We start from the raw sequence: 17,492 nt of genomic DNA on the forward strand, positions 1-17,492 counted from the left end.
GAGTAGTCCAAGATTTAAAACATACCCTAACCTACAAAGCTTTGTTTTTTTAATTGTTTTTAATGGTTACAAACTTTTTGTTATTCTTATTATTATTAGAAAAGTGAAGTAGTGGCCAAAGTGACAGAGGCTTACGGCAGAGCAGGGACATAGGGTTACGCAGGAGTAAAAAGAGTCGAAATAATAATATATTATTAAAAATTAGCCATGGTTGAGGGTAGGGACTAGGGGCTTAGGAAACTATGCTATAAAAATTAAAAAGAAGTTTTAATATTTTATTTCCCATCAAATCACTGCTGCAATGCAGATCCAAAGCATAATAAAATAATATATATTATTTTTCACTTCCAACGATTCCTCTAAGCTTCTCGTTTCTCTCCGACGAGTTGACATTCCCTTCCAAACTCAGATCTGCCTCCGACGACTCCTTCTGACGTGTTTTTTCCCTTCAACGAACCCTTCAGAGCTGTCGTCTCTCTGCAGCGACGCTCTGCAGTCTCTCGCCTCTCTCTGCGACCCTCTTACCCTCTCGTACTCTCTGCCACTGTGTTGGCTGCAGCTGGCTTTTAGAAATTAGAATCTTGAGACATTTTAAATTTGGCTTTTTCTTATGGCTCATACTTATTTTTATAATATATATTGTTTGTGTTTGTTAGTTAAAACTTAAAATCGGCCTATATGATATTTAAAAATTATATTTTAATATTTTTCTCTATAATTTTTAATTTTTTTATTATATATAAATTGATTTTATTTATTAATTATTTTAAAAAATATAGTCCCAAAATGCTTACCCCTCAACGCCTTAAGGCTTACGCCTCGCCTCGCGGAGGGTAAAACGCCTTGCTTCGCGGAGGGTAAAACGCCTCGCCTTATGCCTTTGCCTTTTAAAACACTGGTTATGTTGAATAATTGTTGGGTATCTTCTGAAGATGATAGTCTATCTTGGTTGTGGGATTCTTTGGGTGTTTGTTTTTGTAAATCCTTCTGTGATTTCTTGGTTGGTTACCAATTTCTCCTTTCCATTCTTCAAAGTTGTTTAGAAGGTCAAAGTCCTCCCTAAAATGGCATTCCTTTGGTTGGTTGTGCATAATAGGATAAATACTGATGGCATGCTGCAGATGAGGAGGCCTTTAAAGGCTCTCTCTCCTGATATATTTATGCTTTATTTTGATTGTTCAGAATCTGTAATCTTTTCTTGCATTGCAATTTTGCATGGAAGGTTTGGAATAAGGTATTCAATTATTTTGGAGAAAGCTGGGTTTGTCCTAGAACAGTGGAGGAGTTCTGGGCGATATCTTTTGTGGAGTTTGGTAGGAAGAAGGAAGGAATTGCATTTTGGAATTGTGCTTTATTTGCAGTTTCTGAGGCTTGTGGAAGTAACGTAACTTGTGTATATTTTCAAAGAAGAAGTTACCATATTGGTTGGTGTGGGAAAAGGTTTTCTTTATGGATTCTTTATGGTGTGTGGGCAATGGAAATTTCAAGGGGATGTGTATTTCAGATCTTCAGTGTGATTGGCAATCTCTTAGTAGGGTGTGCTGATTTTATTTTGCTCTCTCTCTCTCTCTCTCCTGGAGATTCCCAGATTTTGTTAAGGAGATGTCTTCTCTCCTGATTGTGCATTATTTCTCTACCCAATCAATTTCTTTTTCTATCAAAAAAACATGGCACAATTATTGTTGAAAGCCATAGATGACGTGGGGCCTTCCAGTGTGATCCAAATGGTTACCAACAATGCTTCAAATGGTAAAGTGGCTGGTAAGGAGGTAGAAAAGGTATATCCTCATATCTTTTGGTCCCCATGTGTAGTTCATATGTTGAATTTGATTTTTAAGGACTTAGCTTCTGAGTTTGATTGGTTAGAAGACACATATTCAACGGGCCAAAAAAAATTGTCAAGCATATAAAAAATTGCCAACAAACATTGGCAATTTTTAGAACCCAATCCAGATTAGAACTACCGAAAGTGGCTAAGACAAGATTTTCCTCACTATATTTTACTTAAATGACTTGTAGATGTGAGGGATGCTTTAGCAACAACTTTATGCCTAAAATCTTGGAAAGATTGGTTGACATATGGTGACGAGAAAACAAAAGAAATTGGAGCTTCTATTACTGGGTGCATAGGCAGCGAGGATTTTTGGGATGAGGTGCATAGGCAATAGATAATATATTTGATGAGATTAAGGATGTCATGAGAAACAACACAAATGCAGATTTTTACCCTCAAATTGAAGGAATAGTGCTTAGGAGGCAGGAAAAAATGAATATTCCCATGCACTGTGTTGGGTTTGCTTTATCTTCTAGATTTTATGATGTTGCCTATGTTAGTGTGTTAGTGTTATGTTAATGTGTGAGAGTTAGTGAGGGCATTATGGTCTTTGTCATGTCCTTGACAAATATTATAAATAGAAGGAGAGACCTATCATTGTGTTAGGTCTTCCATTTTACCCAATTATTCAACAATACCATCTTTTAATCGCCATAAAATTTTTTGTCATAAAGTACTAGGCAATTTAACTGCACTGTTGTGAAATCTCAATAAATCAAACTAACATTAGAATTAAATTTAAAGCCTGAGTCAGTTAAAATATGATTGGAATATTTAAAAATACAAAAGAATAGAATTTAAGAGATGTTATAATAAAATTTATGAATTACTTAATTATTATTTTATTTAAAAATCGTGCTTTTTAGCTCACTCTTCAATACTCCAAGAACAATCCTATTGTATATGCATTTTGGGAAATGGTAAATTACTTTTTGGTTGAGATTCTTATTTTTTTTTTCAAAATTTTAGAAGACTTGAGATATCTTATTTTTATTTTATTTTAAGTTTACATGGCAAGTTTATTTTAATTTTTCTTCATTAAAAAGTTGTGTTCAAAATGATTTTGTCCTCGAGATGAATTTTTTATTGTAAAAAACTGTGGTAACAAGTTTCTACAACAAATTGAAGGTTTTTAAGTTTTGTCACCACAGTTGAAAATGGGCACAGAAGAAATTGAAAACTAGCTCTAGCAATGCAAACAAACATGTTGCTTCATGTTTCTTCACTGCCCCTAAGACAGAAAACAGAAAGAGAAATAATAATATATTACTGATGCAGTGCGCATGGTGGAAATGTGCTGTAGGATACAGGGAGGTTTAGTGACAAAGAGAGATCCTTTTGCACAGAAACACAGTGGGTGAAGCCGTGAAGGCTATGGAAGGAGCCACTGGGTGAAATCTCAACACACACTTCCAAGTTCTTGAGAAATTCTGAACAAATCAGAATTAATAACCAGAATAGTAGGGGAAAAATTCTGTACCACCATTCATTATCTGGGTGGACATAAAATAGAAGTACATAACAGACTTGCATGTTAAATGTGCCTAGGAAAATTGATAACAAAAAGAAGAGACCATCTATATGAACTTTGGAACTTGACTCATAAATGAACTTGGTAAATCAAGTTGGGACTTAGGAAATGACACACTTGTCTAGACCATAATTGTGACACATAGGTGACAACAACTAATAAACATCGTAGCAACTAACCATATTAGCTATGCTTCACTGCTGCAGCAGTCCTCCATTTCTCCCTTGTCAGAAGAAACTCACCTGTGTGAGTTGCCATTTTAATTGTTCACACTTCTAAGTATCACTCAACATAAGCTCCTTTTTGCCTATTTGAGAGATCCAGTGCATGCGTTTCTTTCCACATGACCGGAAATCGAAAATGAGTGTTATTTTTCCCTTTAGTTTCCTGCATCTCTATTGCCTTTTTTGCAACATCTTCTCTGTTGTCGGTAATCATTCCAGAGATTTTCCTTATTAGCAACTCATCTTTGTGACTGCACTTCAGCCCAAGACCCCACTTGATCCTTTCTAAATTTGTTATGGTGATAAACAGATTTGGCTTGTGCATGCAGGTTTCTCCTGAACTCATTAAACATCCTGCATATTCCCAGCATTCTTGGAAAAACGTTTTTTCTTTTTTGGTTGCTGTTTCACTCTTAATTAACCTTGATAGCAGCAACTACTTCGTCAACTTCTTGTTGCTGATCATCAAAAGCCTTGTTTTTTTTTTGGAGACTAAATCAGGACTGATTGATTATTTGGACGCTCCCATTATTTCTTCTGGGATTATCGTCTCTGGTTCTGGCTGTCTGCCTCTCGGTGGTCGCTGCGCGCTTCTTTGAACCCTTCAATGTGAGCTATGACTACATAGCTCTCATCATTGATGACCACTGTCACATGTTTATCTTCGCCGGCATCCACTACCCTTGCCACATCCGAGTCTCCACACAAGAACCCAAACCCTGCACAGCTGCTCACTTCCTGATTTCTCAATCATTCTATCGCTCCAAAGGATCAAAGGAATGGAGTAATACCGAGGAGATTGATTCTCAGGTAGGAACAATTTCGTAATGAAGTTCAAAAAAGAATTATTTGAGAACAATTCCAGTTGTCCAACTCCAAATTATATGCTTCTTTTGGCATTTGATATCTATTATACGTTCTTTCGATTCTTCGGTTCATCCTTGCAATTCCATACTTCCATAATCAAGCAAATCAGCCATTTGATTGTTTGTGCTCTCTCTGAGCGAAGGTCATTGTCACTCGACGTGAGATACAATTTTGCTCAAGATTGTGCCGCTCATTGTTCAAGATTGTGCAAGATTGCCCATTTTCGCTCAATATTGTGGCAGAAAAGAACCTTTAGGTACTGGAGGGTTTGTTATTCTAGATTTCGGCCTTCACAGACCTCCATTTCGGTGAGATTTGGGATAAAATAAAAACCCGTGGACAGATTTGGGGTTCTCTGTGCAACCTAAATTCTATCAAGCTCATTTTTCACAATAATCACCAAGAGATCCCAGGTTATACCTCAGTTGAGCAACCCCATTAACGTTCTTCTTTTTAGGGCAGCTTTGACCACATCGGTGTAAGGTGGCGTGAGTCACATGAGAGGTTACGTATTCATCGTTGACTACTCAACTCCATTGCTAATCTTGAATTTGGTTTGAAGAATTATTGCAATCCCTTGTTGCTTTTCATATTCTTCTATAGATTTTCATTATCGTCGTTAAATTTTCAGTGTTAAAGTGTACTTACTAAGGTATTTTGGTTGGCTATCATCGCCCCTTTTATTGGGCATCCAACTTTCCTGGAATACAACCTTGCCATTTTGGCCATCGATGGGATCTTCTCCTCTCTTGATGTGGTTTTTCTTAAATTACTGTTTAGCAGAGTAGAATTTGTGTTTTAATTTGTAGGCTTAACATATGCATTTAGATTTTGTGTTTTCAATTTATAGGCTTAACACATGCATTTTGTGTTTTCCTTTTGCAAATCTTGGATTATACAAAATTTTTCAAAAGTACTATTGTATGAGTTTTTGATTTTAGTCTAGCTTGGATTCACATGCCAAAATTGCATGCTTTAGACTTTTAAGTGCATTGTGAAGTTTGTATGGTTTCTGGTTGTAGGGCGTGCTTTAGAAATTTGCGAACTCAATGCAGAGTAAGATTTTAGTAGGGTTTTTAGTGGAGATTAGTTTTGAATTACGTTTAGATTGCTCAGGTTATGTTGTGTGGGTTTTTAGTTTTTGCTTTATTGTCTATGTGAAATAAGTTTGCATCCAGAAAAATTGAACTCGAACTTACATTTTGCCTATGTAATGCAAATTATCGTTACACACAGTCTGTCCCAAGCCCAGATAAAGGAGTAAGGTTGTGTTAGGTAACTGACAACCAGCGCAAAACTTGTCAATTCCTTATATCATCAATCCATACCAAATCCACTCGGATTAAAGGAATAGATAGGGTTAGTATAGAAGGGAGAGGGCTAAGAAGTTAGCAACAAGAAACTAGGATTAGATTACTAGATTAGTAGTTTGGAATATAGGGACACTTGCTAAAAAAAAAAAAAAAATGGAAATAGTGGAAATAATATTTAGAAGAAAAAGTAACTGAATTTGCCTTCAAGAGATGAAATGGGTAGGGGAGAAAGCTAGAGAAATTTAAAAATCTGGATTTAAATTTTGGTACATTCAAAAAGAAAAACATGAAAATGGGGTGGGAATCATTGTAGACAAATGCCTCAAAGATAATATGGTAGATGTTAAAAGAATCTAGGATGCGATCGTTAAAATCAAATAGCTCTAGGCTTGGAGATAGTAAATAGTGTGTATGCTCCCCAACTAGGCTTAACAAAAAACCTTAAAAGACAAATTTGGGAAGATATGGATAGTATTGTAGATTGTGGATGCTATTTTAATTGCCAATGAGGTGGTAGAGGATATTTGCAGGACTAAGAAGAGGGATTTTTTTTTTTAAACTAGATTTTGAGAAAGCTTACAATAGAGTGAGTTGGAGTTTCTGAGTTTTTGCAAGAAAAGGGTTTTGGTGAGTGTTGGCGTCATTGGATTAGGGGTTGTTTGTCTAGTGTGTGGTTTTCGGTAATTGTGAATGGTGAGCCTAAGTCTTGGTTTGGTGCTTTGAGGGGCATTAGACAAGGAGACCCTTTATCCCCGTTTTTGTTTGTCCTTGTACTAGATGTTTTGATTAAGTTGGTGGATAGGGCAGTGGAGAGGGGTTTGGTTAGAGGCTTAGAAGTGGGAAGAGAGGGTATGGTGGTTTCTCATCTCCAGTGTGCTAATGACACCATCTTATTTTTAGATGATCACAATCTTTCTTTTAGGAGAATCTTGGTTATTCTCCTTATTTTCAAGAGGGTGTCTAGGCTTAAAATTAATAAGGGGAAGAGTGGTTTAGCATTTAGCAACTTTGAGTGTGTTAGGGAGTGGGCTACTGAAGTGGGGTGTGGTATTTTGGATTGACCTTTGACTTAGGTGTTCCTTTCGGAGGTAACCCTAGAGTAGCAAGTTTTTGGAAACCGGTAGTGGAAAGGATGACAAAGTGTTTAGGTGGTTGGAAGGGAGCCCTCTTCTCTCTTGGGGGTAGAGTTGCTTTGATTCAGGCTTGCCTTGCTAGCATCCTATTATACTTCTTGTCTATTTTTAAGATTCCAGTGGGGATTGCTAGCAAGCTTGAGAAGATTATGAGAGATTTTTTGTGGTCGCCCTGGGATGGGGGGGGCATAGGGTCCATCTAGTGAGAGCTAGGCTGAGGTTTGTAGATCTGAAAAAAAAAAGGGGGGGGGGGGGGATTGGTCTTGGAAAGCTAGTGTCTAAAAACATCGCTCTTCTAGCTAAATGACTATGGTGCTTCCCTTAGAAGAATCGTCCCTTTGGCATAAAGTAATAAGAAGTAAGTTTGTGATGGGAGAATGGGTGGGATACCAATGCTAATTTAAGATGTTCTTTGGGGAGTCCATGGAGGTCCATTTCCCAGATCTATCCTTTTTTCGCCGTTCACACTGAACTTGAGGTGGGGAGGGGTTCTCATATCCCTTTTTGGAAAGACCCTTGGTTGGAAAACACATAATTTTCCACTTCTTTCTCTCATATCTTTCATCTAAGTTTTGAGCAAAATAGAGCCATTTCTTTTTTTATTGGTGACTTGAGTAGCCATTTGGTTTCCTGGAATCTCCACTTTAGGAGACTTCTCAATGATAGGGAGATGATGGAATTGTCATCTTTGTTATCTTTATTGAATGGGAGCAATATTTCTTCATTTTTTTTTTTGAATTTTTGATTCATACTAACTCTTCTTTCTGACTCTATTCCACTATTTGGAAGGCTCAGGTTCCCCTTAAAATTAAGGCTTCCACTTTGTTGGTTGTGCTTAATAAGATAAATTGTAATAACTTGTTGCAAATTAGGAGACCTATGAAGGCGCTCTCTCTCCTAACGTATATGTGCATTGTTACAAGAACTCTGAGACGACTTCTTATCTTCTTTTGCAATGTGAATTAATTACAAGAATATGCTTGGAGAAAGCTAGGTTTGTCCTCCTTTGGTGGAAGACTTTTTAGATATATCCTTTGTAAGCTTTGGTTGAAGGAAGGATAGGGCAAATCTATGGAAGTGTGATTTTTTCGCGGTATTATGGGTTTATGGATGGAACGTAATACTCGGATATATTCTAGGAAAAAATTAAACTAGATGCTAGTTTCGGGAAAAAAATTAAGTACTTGGCCTCAATGTGATGTTTTGGTTATGGATTTTTTATAGGCAAGCTTCTAGGAGTTTCAAAGAGATTGGAGGAACACACTGACTTGATAATCTCTTTTCTCTTGGGTATTTTTATTTGTTTAGTGATGTAGGATGGGGTTGGGTGACCTAGTCCTATGGGTTTCAACCCTTAATCAACATACTTGAGAAATACTCTGAATTAAGAATTTAACCAACCAAACGTAAAAAAAAATAAATCATGCTTTATCACATTGGTTCAAGGATTTTGAAAAGGTCTATAGTGTGATTCAAAATTCAATTCCCAAATGGTTCTTTCACAAAAGAATCAAGTGATATGCTATGAAAATGCTATTCAATCATTCAAGAAAATATAAGTCTATGCTATCACAATCATATTCCCACAATTGACAAGCAAGTATGTGTAAAAATATTGAAAATTTCAAGTTCTGGGGTCTTGAGTTGACTTGGGTTCAGGGTCAGTCGCCTAGGAAGTTTTAATTCAGTTTTCTGGGCTGGCAGGGTTGGGTCAGTCAACTGAACTCTTGGGGTCAGTCGCCTTACCTACGACGGGACTGAAACACAAAATTGGATTTTTAGGGTTTTATGCAACTGAGGCTTATGGGATCTTAAACAAGGATTTTAAATAGAGTTAGGAAGGGATTAGGATAGATATTACCGTGTGGAATCGCTGAATATCTTACCAATGATCAATGAGCTTGAATCAAACCAAGAAATCCTCAAGCTTTCGGTGAATAGGTGTAAGATCTGCTGTTGTTGTTTGTATGCGAATGGCGTGGAAGGATAAGAGATGATAAAGACGTGCTTGATAGGTGTTGGTCTCACACCAACTGATCTTCGAGGAGAACGTCGTAGCCTCTCGCCACTCAATCTCAAGGATCGGAACAAAGCTCAAAGCTTTACGAAGGAAGAACCTTTTTTTTCATTCAATAACAATACCTAGCCGCCTTTCAGTTTTACAATAGCAATATATGTAGGGGAAAGAAAGACACAGCAATAACTGACCTACGCTTCCCATATAGGCATGAGAGACAACTCACTTAATGTTCACAAATTATAAACTCATTAACTCACACAATTCTCTCACAAATTAAATACCTAACACAACTCATAATATAGCATAAAGCAATTAAATAAATGTAAACAAAGTCAAAAGGGAGGCCAATCCTATGCGGGGCCTAATGGGACTCAAGCTCGCTTGTTTTGGTGTTCAGACGACGGCATTTTCAACTAGGTCGCATCCCCATTGCTCTTGGTCGCACTCTTGGTCGAAGTTCTTGGAATTTTCTCAGTGCGTAGGTGACCTGGTCGCACCTCAAGGTGTCCTGGTCGCGACCTAGTCGAGACTCTCAGGAAAATCTGCAAACTGCTGATGGATAATTTCAGCCGTGGACATGCTTCAGTATTTAGGCCATAGCTTTTGCTACAGAGCTCCAAATAAAGCGATCTTGGTATCAAAAGAAAGCTAACAAAATTTCCCACAACTTTTGTGTTCAACCCATTTGAAGATGGGATGGTTTTGATAGAGAAATTTGCACATCAAATCATGGGTTCCTGCAAAACAGATTTAATGGTGGTGGACTTCTAGAGGCCGTCCACGTGTCACCATGTCGGCGAACGAAAGGGGAAGTGGCTGCCGATCCCCATCATTTAGTTTTGGAGTGTCTTAGTTTCTCTCAAGAGATATCTCATTCTCCCTATTGTAAATTCTTTATCTATTAATGATTCCCTGTTTTGCTATGAAATTTTTTTACAAGGAATACCATTGTTTGAAAAGACATTTATAGGAGCTGATTTGAATAGAGACATTGGAAAGGATAATATAGGTTATGAGGCGATACATGGAGGCCATGGAGACGGAGGCTAAAATGAGGTTGGTGATATAATTTTAGATTTTGCCATGTCTTACCATTATATTATATTGAATACTTGCGTGATAAAAAGAGAAGAACACTTAATAACTTTTAAGAGTGGGCAAAATAAAAGTTAAATAGATTTCTTCTTAACTAAGAAGGGGGAAATTGTCTTTCTTGTAAGGATTGTAAAGTTGTCCTAGGTGAAAGTTTGGCTACACAACATAGAGTTCTAGTCTTAGATATACAGACTAAAAAATGGAAGAGAAAGAGTAACATAAATCAACATGAGAACTAGGCGGTGGAGCTTGAAGGGATAAAATATGGTAAAATTCAAAGATAAAATGATCAAAGAGTGTGATTGGAAAATAAGGGGTAAGATAGATGCAAATATTGCTTGAAATATGATGACTAATTCTATCATAAAGATAGCAAAAGAGGTTTGAGGTGAGTCCAAAGGAAGACGCTTGGGTGGTAAAGAAAGTTGGTGGTGGGATCAAGAAATCCCAAATGATATTAAGACAAAAAAACATCGCAAAGTTGTAAAAATCTAGAAAATCTTGAAATGTGTAAAGTTGCAAGGAAAAAAAAAAAAAAAAAAAAAGGGCCATTAGTGAAGCTAAACATAGAGCTTATGATACTTTATATATTAGACTAGATACAAAAAAAGGAGAAAGAGACATTTATATCCTTGCTAGACTTAGAGAAAGAAAGTGCAAAGATTTAGGTAATGTAAAATGTATAAAGGACGATAATGATAATTCTTAACTAAATAAGAAAGACATAAAAGAGAGGTGGCAGAGAGATGCTTAGATAAGCTATTTAATGAAAACCAAAATGCAATATTGAACTTAGAAGTGACAAATGAGGAAAAGATGAAAAATAGAAGATATATTTTCAAAATTAGAGTTCTTGAAGTTAAGATGACTTTAAAAAAGATGAAAAGTGAGAAATCTACTGGACCAGATAACATACCAATTGAAGTTGGAAATATTTGAGGGATAAAGGAAGTATATGGTTAATTAATCTATTCAACATTATTATAAAAATTAAGAAAATGCTAGAATAATGGAGGAGGAGCACGTTAATACCTTTAGACAAAAACAAAGGTGATATTCATTGTAATAACTATCACAAAATTAAGATTATGACCCATACGATGAAACTATGGGGAAGGGTAATTGAACAAAGAATAAGACTAGAAATGAGGGTTTCTGAGAATTAATTTGATTTTATGCTAGGGAGATTGACAATAAAATCTATTTATCTTATAAGAAGATTAATGGAAATGTTTAGGAAAAAAATGAGGGACTTGCATATGGTTTTTATTGACCTAGAAAAAGCCTATGATAGAGGTCCTAGGAAAGTTCTTTGGTGGGCTTAGAAAAGAAGGGGATATGCGATAGATATATTGATGTTATTAAGGATTTGTATGTAGCATTAGGGCTGTAGGAGGGGAATCTAGAGATTTTCTAATCACAATAGGTGTACGTCAAGTTTCTACTTTGAGTCGATATCGTTTGTACTTTAGTAATTGATGAATTCACTTGGAATATCAAAACAAGATCCCTTGGTGTTTGCTGTTTGTAGATGATAATATGATATTATCTTGATTGATGAAAGCAAGAGTGGAGTGGAATCTTTTCTATATACTTTCCCCAGTTCCGTTGCTACTGCAGGATTTACGCAATCTAAGTTAGAACTTTGGAGAACGGCTTTAGAGTCTAAAGGTTTTAGGATAAGTAGTAATAAGATAGAATATATGAAATGTAATTTTAGTAACATAAGGGGGTGTAGTTGAGAGAAGATTAAACTTAAAAATCAAGAAATTAAAAAATTAATAACTGTTGTAGATTTCAATATCTTGGATCTATTATCCAAGCGGTAGGGGAAATTGAATAGGATAATACATAGAGGTTGGGTAAAATGGAAGAGTGCGTTAGGCCTGTTGTTTGATCATAGAATACCCTTAAAACTAAAAAGAAAGTTTTATAAGATGACTATAAGGCCAGCTAGCTTTATGGTTTAGAATGTTGGGCAACTAAGAAACAACGTGTGCAAAAAGTAAACGTTGCTGAAATGTGAATATGAAGGTGGATGAGTGGTATAACATTGAAAGATAAATTAAGGAATGAGAATATACGTAATAAACAAGGCATAGCATTGATTGAATACAAGATAAGGGGGAGCGGCAGCTTAAATGGTTTGGGCATTTGAAATGCATGCCTAATAGCGCACTTGTGAGGAGGAGTGAGTTTGTTATTATTTCTAGCATGAAAAGGGCTATAGGTAGGCCTAAAGTAACTTGGAATGAGGTAGTGAGGAAGGATTTAAGAGCTTTTAATTTAGTAGTGGAAAATGCTCTCGATCGGGTGAATTGGTGGAAAATGATTCATATAGCCAACCCCACCCAGTGGGACTTAAGGCTTGCTGTTGTTATTGTACTAAATCAGAGTTGATACCAAAATTGAGGGGGAAATTTGTTCTGCCATTCATTGTATAGGATAATATAAATTTAAGTACATAACAGAGATCAATGCTAGCTTCAATCTGCATTGCATTATACTGTGTTCTAGTATTCTATGCAAGGAAAATGTTTCCCTTCTTTCTTTCTTTAGATTTTTCTGTTTGTAAATGTGAAGGATGTAAGCTCAATAGCTGAGTTTGATGTTTTAGAGTTTGCCCCCCTATGACTGATGAAAAGGAGTTGATTTAGGTTGTTGTAAAAATTGTTTGGCTCCCTTGCCAAAAAGGAGCTGTTGGAAAGAAGTCCTTAATTTTTAAAAGTTTCCCCTAAAGAGATAGTTCTATTAAAGCTGAAAAATCTATATACCAAACATTGTATATCCAACTTCTACTTTTTAAGAGGAGAAGTTTGCCCACTGAGGGGGGCAACTCGCCCTTTGTAGAATTAGAGGTGGTGGATTGAGTCAGCCCATACGCACTCCTTGAAAATGATGGAAGAAACTGCGAAGATTGTTGTCTTATGTGGCCTGTCACTTAGATTCCCAGAGCATTGTTTTACTTTTGTCTTATAACAAATTGAAACTCCGTGGGATGAGCCTTTGGTTTTATTGTCATTGTTTGTGCATGCATCTCTCTCTCTCTCTCTCTCTCTCTCTCTCTCTCTCATGTTTGATATAAGTGTGGGCACTAATAGTTTAACCTATTTTCGTGTTTATGATTATGTGTTTTTTCAGTTTTTATGATGGTGATTATGATGCGCATTGTCCATTGGATTGGTGAAATAACTTTATAGGTTGAAGAATTTATTTCTTTTTCTTTTTGATTTTGATGTAGGATATACGGTTGAGAGATGAAGCTAATCGAGGTACTCTGTCAAAAGTAAACAAGAGAATGGCTGAAATCCAATCCCATATTTCATACCGGATCCGCTACTCCCTAAGGGTATCCACATGAGATTTGTATTTTGAGTACTTTCTTTTCATTTATTTTATTATTTATATTATGCGTTTTGATGTATTGAATAATACCATCTGCTGATATATTTCTATTCAGGCATATGCTTCCATTTTGTACCTCCGAAAACTTACGAACTTTCGCATTATATTAAGGGGAAAAACTGTGCAGCAATTTAATATTGCAGATGAGTTGAAATATCCCAAAGTAGTGGTGTATAAACCACAGCTTGGCATGGCATCTAAAGAGGTAAGATTCTTGGAGAGAAGAACCACCTTCATCTATTTCCCCTCTATAACATCTTTTTGTTTGGTAGCAAATATATTCCTGTGTATTATTGTCTATCTGATGAATGATGTACACTTTGGGCAACTTTAGGAATGTTGTTTTCATGTTATTACTGAAAATGTTCTCGCTGTATTGCCAATTTACCCTTATCTTGGATTTCCTTGAGATGTGAACACAACTTACAAGGAGACTCAAAATGATGTTGCAAGTGTTTTGACTGATTGGAATTTTAGTTCAGATTTCCTTGAGATGTGAACACAATATACAAGGAGACTCAAAATGATGTTGCAAGTGTTTTGACTGATTGGAGTTTTCCTGAACTACTATCACATTTTCTCCAGCTTAAATTTCTGACAGAAGAATTTATCCACAAGGTTCTTTCTTTCCATTAGAATGAAAAAGAGGGCAACAAAAAGGCACCCATATCTTGGTTAATTTCCAGTTTGGAGAGCATCTGCTCATTTGATCTTGGCAAATTTTATCATTTTTTTTTAATTTCCCAGTTTTATTTATTTGAATCCCTTGTGGAGTTTCCCTCTGACAATGGGAGACATGAATGGGATTATTTATTTTACTTTTTTGTGGACACTAGCTGTGGGATCTTTTATTTCAATGGAAGAGACGGTTGGCAGTCCATATTTTCACCTTAACACTACTTGCTCATTGTTTCGTTCCGAGTATGTGCTTGGTAAATAGACACTCATTTTCGAAGTTTTATTTTGACTTTTGGGGCAGTCACTTCGAGGGTTCATTTTCTTTGCAGAAGCATACAGAGATAGTGAAGTTTACAGAAGTTTGAACACCAAAATCTCTAGTGCTAGAATACAAGTTATTTTTGAAGTTGAAATATGGAAATTTGCGCGTGTCATAAAGTATTGGTAATTCTTCTAGTGCAGGTTTCTGTGGAAACAAAACTTGGATTCATCAAAGAGGCACCAGCTCTTGGAATTTGTGGATTCAATGTATACCATAAAAACCGCCTCATCAGGGTATGTTTTGATAATGCTTATGTAAACTTGTTGAAACTTCATGCAAGTTCTTCTATTATGAGCTTGAGTTCTAGAGTGTTCACTGCTCTAGTGAGAAATGGTAGTTTAGATCCAGAACATCAATTCAAACGACAATCTGAAACACCATTTCCAGTAGAAGATTTAATTGACGGATGCTTTGAACTTTGTGCAATAGGTCAGTGAAATACTACTCAGATTACTAATATGATGGTTTTGTTCACATTTTTCCAGCCCTTCTGGAAGATCACTGCTGATGGTAATTCAATCGGCAATGGTGTTGTCGGTATGCAATTTCCCTGCAATATTCTGCTGTCAAACTTTCTATAAAATTCAGTTATTTTATTGTTTTACTGTATTATGTTGCAGGAGTCCTCGAAGCAAATTTCATAGAACCTGCACATGACAAGCAGGATTTTGAGAGATCATCTCTTTTTATCCGGCTGGAAAATAAGCTAAAACAAATGCAATTGGAATACTGGTTTGTTGTCTCTGCGTACTTTTTCTACTAGTCTTGATATATTCCGAGGTTATTGAATCCTAAAGCATGGAGTGAGTGGGAACAAGATCAATTTCAAAGCTTTGTAGGGTCTGGAGTATCCACGTGTGCATATATATTCATTTAGATATTTTTTGTGTTGGCACTTTAGGGGTCATTTGGATATTGGGATTTGAACCCATGGATTTGGATTTGGCTCATCATTTGAAATGTCAGTAAGGGGGAAAAGATTATTTTAGTTTTTTGATGAAGAAAGAATTACACTAGAAAATAAAAAAAGATTAAAAGATTAAACAGAAGGGGGGAATGAGGCATCTACAATTAACAAAGAAAGTCCTCTAAACACACCATTTGTTGTGGTCCAAAGTGATGCAAAAAACGTCACCCTACTCCATAAATGATCGACATAAAGAAACGAACTGCTGAAAATTCTGGATCACTGCAAATAACACATTTTCTCATTATCTCTTCCCTATCTTCCCCATCTTCCCTTTGCGAAAACCCCTAAAAGACACAACACGTTCTCCAGAGACGAAGGGCAAACACACTGATTCCCAAAGACCGTAAACAAATTATTCCAAACCTTCCAAGTGTATCAACAATGCAGGAACAAATGAGAAGCATTCTCACCACAAGCCGACACATATTTGCTATTTTGTATTTGGGACATTGTGTTAAAAACCAGGACAGCTCAAAACCTTAGTTGCTTCCTCTCCCTACCTTATTTTTGCCATTTCATGTCAGTTTCGCTCCTTTTAACCATTTTGGTTCTGAATGGTCTGGAACTGTACGGGGAGGTCTGGGGATCTTTGCTCGAAAAGTTGAGAAATCACCTATTTATTTATAATTCTTCTTCTCTATTTTTTTAGCCTCTGGATTTTTTGGGTATCTTTTTCTGGGTCCAGTGGCCAAAAAAAAAAAAAAGGGGTTAATCAATTAATTGGCGTGTGAGTGCATGCACATGTGTGCGGCCACCCACGTGCATGTGCGCAGCACAGTTGAACAGCGTCATTTTGGTGCGAGAATTAAGTAAAAGAAAAAATAGTTAGGTGTGTGGACGCATGCACTTGCATGTGGTACCTGCATGCAAGTGTGTGCACGCACTCATCTAGCATAATCAAAATGACATTGTTCCACCAAGTATCTAAATTAATTAAGAAATATATGAGGGGCAAAACGGCATTGATTTGTCCCCTCCCTTTCCATCCTTTATCCAGCACCGCACCTGGTGGCCATGAGTTGCCCCATCCACCTGATTTTGGTGGCCTTTTCCCCATGGTCTCGAGCGACTTGTGCCCCATGCTCTACCATAACCACCCATTGCACAAAATTGCATGGTCATCCTTGCCACTCTCCTTCCTCTCCATGTCCTGCCCTAAAGAATTCTACAAGCTAGAATAAAGGAGGGGGAGGAATAACCAAAAAAAATCAAGGAGCGCTGCCTTCCCACTGGGGGGTGGCCTTTAATCACCGGCTCTAGAGGTTTTCACCTCTCTCTCTCTCTCTCTCTCTCATGGGTGTGATCAGTTCTTAACGGTTCAGTTTTGTGCTAAACTGATGCCTGAACAAAATTCTCAGTTTTCAATTTCCCAAAACTGACACCGAACTGGTAATTGTGGTTCGGGTTGAAACAAAAAAAACCAATTCATCGGTTTGGTTCGGTTTTTTAACTGGTTACTTAAATTTTTAATATATAACTCAAAAATACTTGGCTCATGACCAGGAGAGCATAAATTAACTTCGAAGGCAGGCCCATGCTACCATCGCTGTGAGAGTCCAAGCCCAAATCCATCAGGATGGTTGAAAGAGAGTGCAAGGGGGTCTTCGTATAAGGGGGAGGATGCTCAAAGTCTTTCGATGTGCGACAAAGAGTTATCTGCTGCAAGCCTACAATGCCTTATGAAACTCAGAGTCCTGTTATCCCACACTTTTTGGGAGAAAGGAATTGCGTTCTTCACATCTATAAAAGCTTCCACCCCCTTTCTAAATCAGTTATTTAAATCTGAGTTATGTATAATTGATGATGATAATAAATTATCTTAATAAGCATGTTTACAGTAAATAAAAAACTAATAAATAAATATATAACAACATATTTATGATTTAAATTATATATTGATAGTTCAGTCTTGGGTTTTTTCGTTTGGTTTATTTTAAAAACTGAAAACTAATTTTTTTAAAGATGAAATACCAAAACCAAAAAGTGAATTGAAATGTTAAATGGTTCGGTTTCAGTCCGGTTTTTTGATTTTTTGGTAATTTTTGTACAACGCTACTCTTCCCTTTCCCAGTTCTTGCACTCCCTTCTTGCCTCAGTGTC

At 36.7% G+C, this 17,492-nt stretch overlaps 1 protein-coding gene across 1 annotated transcript in view; it reads left to right on the forward strand.

Moving 5' to 3' along the window:
- Window positions 1-17,492, forward strand: part of LOC131160808 (protein MICRORCHIDIA 2-like) — a 76,533-nt gene that overhangs the window by 42,960 nt on the left and 16,081 nt on the right. The window contains exons 10-14 of the mRNA XM_058116692.1: window positions 13,259-13,366; window positions 13,478-13,627; window positions 14,563-14,655; window positions 14,908-14,959; window positions 15,043-15,154. Coding sequence (XP_057972675.1) covers window positions 13,259-13,366; window positions 13,478-13,627; window positions 14,563-14,655; window positions 14,908-14,959; window positions 15,043-15,154 — 515 coding nt within the window. The remainder of the gene's footprint in view (window positions 1-13,258; window positions 13,367-13,477; window positions 13,628-14,562; window positions 14,656-14,907; window positions 14,960-15,042; window positions 15,155-17,492) is intronic.

Source organism: Malania oleifera, chromosome 1 (genome assembly GCF_029873635.1).
Source record: "Malania oleifera isolate guangnan ecotype guangnan chromosome 1, ASM2987363v1, whole genome shotgun sequence".
Taxonomy (NCBI): domain Eukaryota; kingdom Viridiplantae; phylum Streptophyta; class Magnoliopsida; order Santalales; family Ximeniaceae; genus Malania; species Malania oleifera.